This window comes from Protomyctophum bolini (assembly GCF_963924005.1).
Source record: "Protomyctophum bolini genome assembly, contig: SCAFFOLD_569, whole genome shotgun sequence".
Classification (NCBI taxonomy): Eukaryota; Metazoa; Chordata; class Actinopteri; order Myctophiformes; family Myctophidae; genus Protomyctophum; species Protomyctophum bolini.
The window spans coordinates 1212-15420 of NW_027665385.1; the positions used below are offsets into that span (position 1 = coordinate 1212).

Below are 14209 nucleotides of genomic sequence, written 5' to 3' on the forward strand. Positions count from 1 at the left end.
GTGCGCAGTTGGCTTCATTTGTTGATTGGTTTGGTTCGTAAATCATGTTAAGTCTTTTAAATTCTTAAAGTAAATCATTTCTAACTTTGTCTTATTTTGTAAAGTTATAACTTTTAGACTTTTCAAACACAAATGAAAGCTTCCAATCACAACATGAAATACTGCAATGTGGTCCTTTTCTCCAATCCAAACTGTAGCAGTTACTAAATACTAAATGCATTAGCCCATTAAAGCCAGGTTTTAAACACATTAATTAAGCAGTATTGCAAATATCACTGATTAAGACAAAACAATGTCACCGACCATTGGCGTCTTTGGACTTGGAACATGCCTTGAGTAGATCTTGCTTCTTGTCTATCTGGTGTATTGTTTGTTTGACTCCCTCCAGCCTTCTCAGGTGTTCCAGCTCAGTCAAACGAGCAGCTATCTTGCTGGTGCACTCTGGGAGATGTAGTTACTGTTGGAAGATGCCTAGCAAACTGAGTTTCTACCAAACAGTAGCTACATCAGCATAATAACTCCCCCATGTAGATATATCCTTGATGTCCGATGTCACTTATTCTGACATTGTCCTAATGCGTGAGTGAGACATGTTTTTTTTCAATAACATTTTTCATTTATTTTATTCTTTTGAATTTAAAAAAAGTATTGAAGGTAATTGAAAAACATGGCCCCCTCACACATTAGAAAACAGTTGTTCTTGCGAATGCAGTGAGCACTTACTATGAGACCTAGCAGATCATGTCTGTCTGTGTGTCTGTGTGTCCCCCTTTTGTGCCCATATAAGGAGTCCCCAAAGCAGCTATACGTGTGTTGCATCAATCACAAACAAATCAAATCAAATCAAATCAAATTGCAGAAAAATTGCGGAAAATACAACACATTGAGCAGGGCACTGCAGGGAGTTGAACCCCGTTCCGGTAAACCAGAAGTACCAGTACCAGTGCCTTAGCTTTTGTGTATTCAACTATTTGGGTAACATGTGAGCTTTATCCTCTAATTCATGGGCCTGGATTTTTTTTCTCCAAAAATTCAAAAAACGATGGGCTATACGATGGGCTATAACCCCGTACGATATAGGCTATAGCCCACGGTCCAAAATGATGAGAAACGAGGATAACTTTTTTTTTCAAAATTTCAAAAAACATGGGCTATAACCCATCGTTTTTGTCATTTCGTAATTTTTCCGCAATTTCCAATTTCCGCAATTTGCAATTTCGGCAATTTCCGCAATTTCAAATTTCCGCAATTTGCAATTTCCGCTATTACCGATCGTTTTTTTCCCGCAATTTTCCGCAATTCCTCCGCAATATTCCGCAATTTTTCCGCAAAACTCAGCAATTCCTCCGCAATACTCCGCAATTCCTCCGGAATACTACGCCAATTTTTTCTTTTTTTAAACACTCCACAATTTGCTAATGTTTCTCATCCTCCGCAACACCGCAATTTTTCCGGTAAATACAACACATTGAGCATGGCACTGCAGGGAGTTGAACCCCGTTCCGGTAAACCAGAAGTCCGACACCAGTGCCTTAGTTTTTGTGTTGTTAATTTACAGGTCATTTTTGTCAAATCCTCAAAAATGATGAAAAACGGCGTGCTATAGTATGCCGTACGATATAGGCTATAGCCCACGGTCCAAAATGATGAGAAACGAGGATAACTTTTTTTTTCCAAAATTAAAAAAAACATGGGCTATAACCCATCGTTTTTGTCATTTTTCGTCATTTTTTTCAAATCCTCAAAAATGATGAAAAACGGCGCGCTATAGTATGCCGTACGATATGGGCTATAGCCCATGGTCCAAAATTATGAGAAACGAGGATAACTTTTGCTTGTAGATCTGCTATTTTTGAATAGCTAAAGCATAACATGATGCTAACACCAAAACGGGATCCCGTTCAGAATGGGATAAGCAATAATATGTCAAAATCTTAATGACTTACCGGTATGTTTTTTTTTAGACAGCCAGCAATGGGTAGAACGCTCCCAAAAGTCTCTGTGGCACATCTAGGGGCTGCAATCAAAGGTGTTCCTATAGAAGCTTGAACGTGTTTCACATATTTGTATAAAATCAATGGCAGTCTAACCCAAATATAAAGTCATACGTCACAGATACATCATAGACAGGTACTCTTTTATGTACTGCACTAAGTATACTCTTACAACACATAATACTGCACAAAATACTCCCATCTGATAATGGATAACGATTCATTCAATACAAATAACTAAAAGTACTCTCACTATAAGTTGGTGGCCAGCTGGCCATCAGCCAATCACAATGCGAGGTATACGAACCAATGCTGATGTCACCAGAGGCAATATAAAATATGAAAAAGAGAGATCTATACTTGACTTATTCCACTTTTCCGACCAACAATAGGTTGGGAATATTTTTGGCGCCAATACCGCCGCCCTACAGGCAGTCATCTATCTACAACCGCGCCGTCTGTGATATCGTCTTAATTATAGCAATAGCCCCGACTCACAACCAACCTTAACTCCTGAGGAAGGAGCACATATTTACTGCCTCGTGAGTACGCCGGCTGTTAAGTCATCGACCGGTTACGACGGTTTTGATAGTCAACAAACTAAACCATAGGGTCTACTACCGTCGGCTAGGATAACCGACCAGATAATGAGTGACCTCCTGCCTGAGAGCGATGTGGGAGGAGGAGCGGATCAGGAGGAAGCCTCGGAAGCCTTGGAGTTTCCCCCGTCCGACGGAGAGCAGTCGAATCCTCTGACAGAGGCAGAGATGGAGGCCGAGGAAGAGCTGTCGGCCATCACCGACTACAGCAGCCCCCGATCTGAGCTGGGCTACAGTGACTTCTCCTCACCGACGACGTCAGCGTCGACATCGGACCGGCTGCTGACGGAGGAACAGATGATGGAGGACGAGGACGCGCTCATCATCCTGGACCCCGAGCACCCCCTGGTGGAACGCTTCCAGGCCGCCCTGAAGAACCACCTCAGGAAGCAGCTCGAGAGGATCAACGATGACCTGAAGTCGAAGCTGGCGCTGGAGAAGATACAGCTGAAACGCCGGGACGAACTGGGCGAGGGTCTGTCCCGAGTCCAGGAGCACCTGCTCACGTGTCTGACCAGCCTGGAGGACCACCACCAGGCCATCGCGCTGGCCGCCGCCGAGCGGCAGCAGGCCCAGGAGCAGCTGGAGGCCATCAAGAGCCAGTATCACGTCCAGGCGGACGAGGTCAGTGAAGACAGGAACCACGTGACCCAGCTACAGGCGCAGAAGGAGAACCTGAGGCTGAGGCTCTTGTACATGAAGGAGATCACCACGGACCTCCGCTCCGACATCAAGACCATGAAGACCGCCACGCACAAAGCTCAGGCGGAGAAGACCTTGGCCGAGGAGAAGAAATACGGGCAGGACTTGTACGTGGAGCGTCTGACGGAGGAGATGGACAGACTGACGGAGAAGGTCGGTATTTACGAGGCCAAGACCGCCGCCCAGGCCAAAGAGACCGAGGCCGCCAAGGAGTACATCGCCGAGGCCACGATGGCGATGGAGTCTCTGAAGATGGAGCGCAGGCAGATGCTGGGCCAGTGGAACAGCAGTCTGGTGTCTCTGAAGAAGAAGGACCAAGCATTCACTGAGATGCAGAACAACCTACGCGTCGCCACCCAAGAACTGCAACTAATGGACTATCAGATTCAAGACTACAAGAGAGCCATCACGAAAGAGCAAGACCGGAATGAGCAACTCAACGTGGCGCTGAAGCAGGCCAAGCTGAACAGCGCCACCAGCAGGATAATGATCCGTCAGTCCCAGGCGGAGCAGGAGGCCATGAACGCCGAGTACAGGACCTACGAGAGCACCCTCCAGGAGAAGAAGAGTCTCCTCGACAGGCTCAACAAGGAGAGCGAGAAGAACCAGGTCCACCTGAGCACCCTGACCAAGAACATGGAGAACGAGAACGCTCTACATCTGAGCCTGAAGGAGAAGATCATGAACCAGCTCCAGCAGGAGCTCGCCCACAACAAGGTCGCCAAGAGCTCCAAGCAGCTCATTGACCAGCTGGCCGAGCTCAAGAAGGACCGGATCGCCCACCTGTGGAAGATGGAGGACGACATCGCGTCGGCGCGCCTGGAGAGCACCGACGTCAGACGGCGCCAGGCCGAGCTGACCCACGACCTGGACGAGCGAGAGCAGGAGATCATCAGGTTCAACAAGCTGCTCACCTCCAGCCAGACCAAGATCGACATCCGCGTCAACGTCATCAAGAACAAGGGCATCGCCATCAACACTCTCAAGACCAAGATCAAAATGATCGAAGTGAGCAGCGGACAAGAGAACCTGAAATTACACGAGCTGAAGATGAAATCCTCCTCGCTGACAAAGGAGCTGGAAGTGCTGGACGGCCAGATCATGGAGGACCAGCATCTGTGGATGAGTCAGCAGCAGGAGCTACTGAAACTGACGCAAGAGAGGCAGGCGGCCCGAGAGGACACCATCGAGCAGCAGACACTACACATGGTCCTGGAGCAGAGGAAGATCCGCATCGAGGGCGAGATCAACGGGCAGCAGCGTGAGATCGGACAGCTGGAGAGGGACCGGAAGACACTGCTGTCGGACATCATGAGGCTCAACGACCTGCTCAACAAGAAGGGACAGATGCAGCAGGACCTGGAGCAGGAGAACACCCTGATGGAGAAGGACTTCGTGCTCCGCATCAAGGGGGCCGAGGAGGCCTCCATAGAGATGCAGATGAAGCTGGAGAGCATCCTGGAGGAGAAGGACGAGCTGCTCGGCCAGCTGGCGGAGGCCGAGCACCAGGTCATGCTGTGGGAGAAGAAGCTGCGGCTGACCAAGGACGTCCGCTCCTACATGGACGTGGGCCAGGACGAGATCGGCCTGATGAAGCTGGAGATCCACCGCATGGAGGGCAGCTTCAGCCGCCTCATGAAGCAGCAGCAGCAGCTCATCCGGGAGAGCGAGGCCACGGTGAACAAGAAGGACAGCATCGTGCTGCACTGCGAGGCCCAGGCCCGCACGGACCACAAGCAGACGGCGCACTCCGACCACCTGGTCCGCGTCAACCAGGGCCTCTGCCGCAAGATCCAGGCCAACCACAAGCAGGTGGTGAAGTGCGAGCAGACCATCAAGGAGCTGCTGGAGCAGAAAGCCGACCTGGACAACAGCCTGGAGGAGAAGAAGCAGCAGCTGACGGAGCTCAAGCGGCGCAGCGCCGCGCTGGCCTCGGACCTGAACAACCTCCAGGACACCAAGGAGCGGAACTTCAGCTGCCTGCTGGCCCTGCAGAGCCGCGCCAGCAAGCTGCAGGCGGTGCGCGAGGGTCGCTACAAGGCCCTCTCCAGCATGGAGCAGGTGGAGCACATGCTGGAGCGCCAGAGGGAGCGTGCGCGGCAGGTGAGCGCCATCGTGCAGCGCATCAGCGAGGAGTTCCCCCAGCACCAGGGGGCCCTTCGCAAGCTCAAACTCATGCTGGAGGCCAAGCAGGTCATGTAGCTTCAGCTCCACACATCCCATAGTCCGTACTCTGGAAGCCAAGCAGGTTATGTAGCTTCAGCTCCACACATCCCATAGTCCGTACTCTAAACAGGTTATGTAGCTTCAGCTCCACACATCCCATAGTCCGTACTCTCCCGGTGGTGTTCTAGAGCGGGAGTTATCGACAAGTGAAGTACATTTTATTTATTTGTCTATTTACTTTATATTTATCTCTTTTGTGTATATATATATTCGCCTTTCAAGTTATCTATCTCTAAATCCCAGAAGTGCGCGTGTGTGTGCGTGCGTGTGCGTGTGTGCGTGCGTGCGTGCGTGTGTGCGTGCGTGCGTGTGTGTGTCCTACTTGGCCTACTTGTGTGCAATGCGCAAGTTGGCAGCTCGACAGAGTGCATTTCTAGTTACTGTTATTAACAATGCTATATATTTTTATTATTCTTGCTTCGAGGCGATGAGAATTAAAAGTAATCTACCTACTTTGTTTGCATTGCACGGTTATTTGGGCAATCTGTGCCCTGGTGCGGTATGTTATTTTAATAGTTTAATGTGTATGCTGAGTCAGTGCAATGACAAATGAGCAGAGCATCAGCGTTTAAAAGTTTGTATCATTTGAATGAGCTCCTGAGCTAAAGAAACACATTCATTATAAAATAGTTTCTCGAGCTTTGTGTTTCGAATAAATATGTGGCACATTTTAATGGCTAAGTAAGTAGATCTTTCTGTATTTGCCTTTTTTGACTTGACAATCTGTTAGTCGGTGAGAATTTGTGCTAATTAAACTATAATTTATCTATAATGAGACTTGAGTTTAAACTCTGTTAAACACATCAATGTACATCATGGGATTTCTTCACTTTGATGAGTGCTGTGAAACATACATAATGACTGAGAAGTAAGGGCACATCAGAGATGTGCAAATGTTTCATTTTGAACAACTAAAGACAGTCTAGTTTTATGTTGCTGTCTTCTAAAGTAAGGGCTCTCTTCTAAAGTAAGGTCTGTCTCCTAAAGTAAGGGTTGTCTCCTAAAGTAAGGTCTGTCTCCTAAAGTAAGGTCTGTCTCCTAAAGTAAGGGCTGTCTCCTAAAGTAAGGGCTGTCTCCTAAAGTAAGGTCTGTCTCCTAAAGTAAGGTCTGTCTCCTAAAGTAAGGTCGTCTGTCTCCTAAAGTAAGGGCTGTCTCCTAAAGTAAGGTCTGTCTCTGTCTCCTAAAGTAAGGGCTGTCTCCTAAAGTAAGGTCTGTCTCCTAAAGTAAGGGCTGTCTCCTAAAGTAAGGTCTGTCTCCTAAAGTAAGGTCTGTCTCCTAAAGTAAGGGGCTGTCTTCTAAAGTAAGGGCTGTCTCCTAAAGTAAGGTCTGTCTCCTAAAGTAAGGGGCTGTCTTCTAAAGTAAGGTCTGTCTCCTAAAGTAAGGTCTGTCTCCTAAAGTAAGGGCTGTCTTCTAAAGTAAGGTCTGTCTCCTAAAGTAAGGTCTGTCTCCTAAAGTAAGGTCTGTCTCCTAAAGTAAGGGCTGTCTCCTAAAGTAAGGTCTGTCTCCTAAAGTAAGGGGCTGTCTTCTAAAGTAAGGGGCTGTCTCCTAAAGTAAGGTCTGTCTCCTAAAGTAAGGGCTGTCTCCTAAAGTAAGGTCTGTCTCCTAAAGTAAGGTCTGTCTCCTAAAGTAAGGGCTGTCTCCTAAAGTAAGGTCTGTCTCCTAAAGTAAGGTCTGTCTCCTAAAGTAAAGGCTGTCTCCTAAAGTAAGGTCTGTCTCCTAAAGTAAGGGGCTGCTAAAGTAAGGGGCTGTCTCCTAAAGTAAGGGCTGTCTCCTAAAGTAAGGTCTGTCTCCTAAAGTAAGGTCTGTCTCCTAAAGTAAGGTCTGTCTCCTAAAGTAAAGGCTGTCTCCTAAAGTAAGGTCTGTCTTCTAAAGTAAGGTCTGTCTCCTAAAGTAAGGTCTGTCTCCTAAAGTAAGGGCTGTCTCCTAAAGTAAGGGTTGTCTCCTAAAGTAAGGTCTGTCTCCTAAAGTAAAGGCTGTCTCCTAAAGCGTGGTGGATGTTAGGGATGGAGCTAGATACGCAAAACAATCCGATTAGCTTATCGAGTACCCGTTATCAATAAGCTTTGGGCTTATCAAGCCTGTTATTGAGCATGGCGGCCTATGACGTCATGTTTAAACGATCAAGAAATAAGTCTAATCATCCACGCTGGCACAAACATGTCCGTCTAAAAGTGTATTGATACCTGCCAACCATATAGAGTAATAAAAGGATAGCGAGTAGCGACTGAACCGGAGCGATTGCCACTTCCATCCGTTAGAAAAGTACTGTATTTGAAGGCTCTAGTAAAACATACTGGTTCTGTTCAGAATGTATTGTCTCCCGTCTTTCCGCAAAATAATAGAACACGCTCGCGTTATCAATCAAAATGTACGAGCTCCATCCATCTATAGTGGATAATATTCAAATAGATTGTGATTTAATCCATTAGCCTGCTTCCAGGAATGAGGACGGCAGCCATACTGTTTTACCATTTTGTAAACATCATTTTCTTGTTGGCGTAGTAGTAGCAGAGACATTGAACATGACCAACACTAAGCCAAGAGCACTGCAGAGCCCCGCATATCCATCGCATCTCACTTTATTAATCTCTTTGAACACAGGATAATGCCTTGAGCAGAGACAATCCTGTTTTTTTTAACCCATTTTGACCTGAGGACGATTCTACAAATCTCTTCTAAATCCTGACAGTTTCTTCAAAAACTCATGTTTCTATGTTAGTGGTTCTCAACCTTTTGCATGTCAAAGACCCCCAGAATTATCTGAATTTGAAACACCCCATCTGAAAATATGTTGTTCCAGGGACCCTCCAGACGCAAAGATTTGAGTTAAAAACGTTCGCTCTGAAACAATATATATTCAAAGATTTAGGCCACATTTTCACGATTTTTCAAAAATAGCAGACCTACAAGCTCATAGCGCGGCACTCGGTGCTGCGCTATGAGCTTGTAGATCTGCTATTTTTCAATAGCTAAAGTTTAATGATTAAAACGCCAAAAGGGGTTCCCGCACAAAATGGATTAAGCTGGAAAATCCACTTTCCCCTCTCCTTACAAGGAGCTGATCTCAGCAGGGTTTCACTGGAGGCCAATCTTAGCCCCTCCTGACCTAGGTTGATTTGAAGCGCGTTAGACAAACTCTTAAGGCACACGTTTTGAAACACTTGCAGGGAGGAACGGTTGTTTGATGCACAGAGTATAGAGTAAAAAAAAAACCACACACAACAACAATCCTATTAAATGGTTCGAAAGAGGTTGTTGTGAGACAGGGCTTTTTTTTCATCCATGAAAGAGGAACACATGTTGTTAGTAACATGCCATCAATAGTATCACTCGCTGCTATCGCCAGCTTAAAGAGGATTAACCCCACAGAGATGTCTGCCTTAGTGCCTTAACAGAGATAGTGATAGATAAAGGCTAGCAATATACAAAGCACCTTAACCCATTTAGACCTAAATTCGATTCTACAAAATAATGTCTTCTAAATCCTGACAGTTTTCAGAAAAACCTATGTTTCTGTGTCAGTGGTTCTCAAACTATTTTATGTCAAGGACCCCCAGAATTATATGTAATTGGCCACCGACCCGCACATGAAAATATGTAGTTCCAGGGACCCCCCCCCCCCCCCCCCCAGAAGCAAAGATTTTAGGTAAAAGCGTTCACTGGGAAAGAATATATATTAAAAGATTTGCACACATTTTCACGATTTTTCAAAAATAGCAGATCTACAAGCTCGTAGAGGCGGCACTCGGTGCCACGCTATGAGCTTGTAGATCTGCTATTTTTTCAATAGCTAAAGTATATAATTCAAAACACCAAAAAGGGGTTCCCGTCCTGAATGGGTTAACACCTAATCTGGTAACGCAGCTCACACTGTATAATGGCTATTTACATATCGCTCACGTCATTAATTAAAAAAGTTTGAGTGATTACGATAAACATTTCGTTTTTCTTTCGAGCAATCGAGTGGTAATTTTCCCACGACGTTGCTTTGCAATTAGCGTTAGCTTGCCCGCGTCTTTAGAGAGAGTTTGGACACATTTTCACATCCTTCCTGGTTGTTCGTGTCAGACTGACAGCCTCGTGTGGATGTTGACATATTCCTTGGCTGATTTAATGACCCGTTTAATTCCAGCGCGTCTCGCGGCCCTCACAGATGTTTTGCAGCTTTAATTAGCGTAATCATCGCTCTTGACAAAAGGCCACCGAGTTGTTTAACCCATTCTGACCTGAGATCAGATTCATACGAGGTTTCCACTGGACACACACTGGTCTGATTGACCCATTCTGACCTGAGATCAGATTCTAAAAATGTCAGTCGTTCTTCGATTTTTCAAAAATAGCAGACCTACAAACTCGTAGCGCGCCACTCGGTGGCGCGCTACGAGCTTGTAGATCTGCTATTTTTCAATAGCTAAAGCATAACATGATGCTATCACCAAAATGGGTTCCCGTTCAGAATGGGTTAATGGGTCGTGTTTGTCAAGATGCTCGGAATTATAACATTGAAGACATGCCATTTAAATCCAATATGCAACAGTCGTTAAACTATATAATAGGTGTCACAATTGATAATTAGTCGGAAGAGAAAAGGAAAGAAAGATTAACCTGAAAGCCACATCGTCAACCTCTATCGTTACGGAGAGATTTGTTTGACGGTGTGTTTGGCTAGGCACAGTTTACAGTGCAGTATTTGGGGTATGCAATGAACACTTAATCCTGTACATACAGTACAGTGTGTGTGTGTGTGTGTGTGTGTGTGTGTGTGTGTGTGTGTGTGTGTGTGTGTTATTTCTCAAGCAGTCCAATACAAATATATATATATATATATTGTTTTTATCATGAACTCCAGTACATTAGAAGTTCAATATTTCAGCTGTGGGAATTAGGTCAAGCAGACACCCATTAATATTTAATTTGATAAAAGCACATTTAAATGCTAATAATTAAAAGGCATTGCTTTCTCTATACCCAGTTAAATTGTGTTTTACTTAAGAAACTGCTTTGAAAGCATCTGCTTTATCATTTCTCATAACTTATATAGAAGTCGAAATGAAAATTAACTTTCAATTAATTTTCTTTTTTGCTCCATGAAATAAAATCAAAAAACCATTCCCAAGGACAAATATGCTGAGCATGCGCCTCATTATGCATTAATCTTCTCTATGCAAACTGGGATATATAGCATTTTATCTGGATGAATTATTAACCAACGTAATGAATATTTTATTTTCCTTTATGGAATCATTTAGCATTCCCAACAGAGGTAATGAGGTCTTAACCCATTCTGAACGGGAACCTGCATTTTGGTGTTAGCATCATGTTATGCTATTGAAAAATAGCAGATCTACAAGCTCGTAGCGCGCCACCGAGTGGCGCGCTACGAGCTTGTAGGTCTGCTATTTTTTGAAATATCGAAGAACGACTGACATTTTTTTAGAATCTGATCTCGGGGCAGAATGGGTTAATCGGACCAGTGTGTGTCCAGTGGAAACCTCGTATGAATCTGATCTCAGGTCAGAATGGGTTAAGCAATGCCCCACAATACCTGCTAAGGTAAATTAATGCTATGAAGACACTATAAATGACCTATACTGCAGGACTGCATCGCCTTATCTCTATTTTTTAATGTGCTTTGTTACATTACATTAACTTGAATTAATGAAACAAGTCTTAATTTACCTGCCTTAGACTGAAAGAGGAAAAAAGGCCTGCACATTTTGACCTTTGAATTTAAATGATGCATTCTGGAAAGTGGTACAACATTATAGTGCCAAAGGAATGGTCATTGTGTAAACATACAATGCCTCTTTTCATTTCCACACAGACAGAACCCAGAACTATTTAGTATTTCCAGAATGGACAGAGCTAGGTTAATCTAGATCAGTGATTCTCAAACGTTTCCATGTCAAGGACCCCCAAATGAGTGTGTTTTTGGCCCCTTGGACCCCCCCCCTTGGACCCCATATATGCATCTGGAAATGCCAGGGGCCACCCCCATATACTGTAAGATCTGTGTTGTTAAAATGTTTAAAAAATGATTCAATTTCTTTCCCAAGATGTTTTTGAAAATAGCAGATCTACAAGCTCAAACAAGGTTAAAGTGGATGTTATATTCATGAATTATTTTTGCCGGGGACCCCCTGGAAACCCATCGAGGACCCCCTGGGGGTCCCCGGCTCCCACTTAGAGAACCACTGAACTAAAGCATCCGAGAGGGATTTACACTGAGCAAGTACATTCATGCTGCAATTAACATTACCGTGATTTGGCCCTGGCCCTATGAATGCGCCAAGTCTCTGTGTGTGTGTGTGCGTACGTACGTACGTACGTACGTACGTATGTATGTCTGTAATCCACGTAACTCGAGAACTGTTCACCCCACCGACTTGAAATTCGACATACGAGTTCCACACCCCCACAGGGAGTGCAGTGCCCGGTGTCGAGTCGGTCGGACCCACGGTTGTCCAGAACCCGCCACAACAGGCCTCTGCCTGGCCTCTGGACCTCTGGAGTGATCACCTCTATATCTCCATATATGGAGCTGGACTGTTCTGACATCACAACACCTCATATTTGGGCATGCCTGACACAGAACTCTCTATATATATATATAGGAATAAAGGGACACAGAGAGACCGGTACAGAAATCTCCATATATGGCCATAAAAGGGACACAGACAGATGGGTGGAACGGGTACTCTGACCCGGGTACAGCGGGTATTGCATAGCCGGGTGGGGCATGGAGGATCTCCAACTTCCATCGTTACAGACTCGCTGCGCTACAGCCGGGCACCGGTGTATAGTTACTATAATTTACTGTCCACTTACTGTAGAGCGCCGAAGTCCTGACGTCACTCGCAGGTCCCCTCGATTCCCCTGGTGGTTCACGGAAGTACATTTCTCTATGGAGAATAACATGGGCTCATCTTAAAACCGTTTTCATATTATAATAAGTGTTGTGGTCCAAAAATAAACAAGCTGTCTCGGCGTTATTGTCAGGGAGGTGTCTCTGTATCGTGTATATTTATAACTTAGTTTGTAATGCTACAGACGTTTGTGCGCAAGTTAACACTCTTGTGTTAATGAAGGTAATACCTTAATGAAGGTATTACCTTAATGAAGGTATTGCATTGTGGGTTTAAGCTGACAGGCCGATGCCTTTTTTATGTCAATCAATCAAGTCAAGTCACCTTAATTCAAGTGGCAGTTGCCTTTTTTTATATTTAAATTTAATATTTTTAGAGGCATCATGTGATCTACTGTACCTGCACAGCCTTTATGATCTACTGATAGATCAAAAATCTACCTTTTGGGCACCCCTCATGTTGTAGACTACTGTACAGCACCGTCATATTCGTATAACACTTTTCCGCCATCTTTGCTCTGCGGCATGAAATAACGTGCCGTGTTTCAGTCGTGTTGAATGCAGATATCCATCCAAACATTCCCTTCCTTAGCCCATTTTGGGCGGGAACCCATTATGGTGTCAGCATCATGTTATGCTTTAGCTATTGAAAAATATCAGATCTACAAGCTCATAGCGCGCCACCGAGTGGCGCGCTATGAGCTTGTAGGTCTGCTATTTTTGAAAAATCGAAGAGCGACTGACATAGAAGACATTTTTTAGAATCTGATCTCAGGTCAGAATGAAAACTGTCAGGATGTAGAAGACATTTTTAGAATCTGATCTCAGGTCAGAATGGGTTAACAGTGCAGTCCGGCCTGTTGTTGTAAAGCTGTAATTTGTCATGTCGGAGGGCTTGTCTGCCTGTCGGGGCAGAGCACGACGAGCATGGAACCAATTTGTCTTCAAACCACCAAGGAACCAAAAAGAGTCTCCGAAGTAATTCCCTCACTTCGGACTTCCTAAAACCTTGTCTCAACACAAACAATAGCAACGCTTTGTAAAAGCGAGTCTGAGACCTCTGCCAAGCATAATTTATCATTTGAATGACAATAGGCCACTCAACACTGCTTAAATTATTACACTATCTGCTCCTTGACTTGTGTTGTAACGGCGGATGATCATTAACCCATTTAGGCCTGACGTCAAAATTAAATGTCTAAATCATGACAAATTTCTGAGAAACCTCATGTTTCTGTGTCAGTAGTTCTCACTATTTCATGTCAAGGCCGCCGACCCCCGACCCTCCCCCCAGAAGCAAAGATTTGAGTTAAAAACGTTCACTGTGAAAGAATATATATATTCAAAGATTTGCTCCACATTTTCACGATAAAATAAATAAATAGCAGATCTACAATCTCGTAGTGCGGCACTCGGTGGCACGATATGAGCTTGTAGATCTCCTATTTTCCAATAGCTATAAAGTTTAAAACACCAAAAAGGGGTTCCCGCCCAAACTGTGTTAACGGCATGGGTTATGTGGTGGTCCCTTATCAGAGACTGTGACTTTACTTTAGAAATTGCTGGGCTATGACTGCAAAAAAAGAAAAAACTATTGTTCTTTTAAGAGTTAGTTATGTCTCATCATTTTTATTTTATATTCGAACAACGTCGACAAATGACACATTATGCCACAGGCTATACATGAAGCCAGGACTGATTTTCACACTCGACTATATGAAGAATTTACTAATAAATAAACAAACACATTATCATTTACAGTAGATTAACAGAGGGTTACAGTAGTTTTGGTTATCGACCTATTGAAGCAGTCTAGTTTGGCC

The 14209-nt window shown here is 44.7% G+C and overlaps 1 protein-coding gene across 1 annotated transcript; it reads left to right on the plus strand.

The window, feature by feature from the left end:
* Window positions 1–2641: 2641 nt before the first annotated feature.
* On the plus strand, window positions 2642–5497 carry LOC308312292 (coiled-coil domain-containing protein 40-like; the record flags this gene model as incomplete). Its single annotated transcript, XM_080794657.1, has 1 exon — window positions 2642–5497. The coding sequence occupies one exon, from the start codon at window positions 2642–2644 to the stop codon at window positions 5495–5497; it is 2856 nt and encodes a 951-aa protein (XP_080650783.1).
* Between the last annotated feature and the right edge of the window lie 8712 nt (window positions 5498–14209).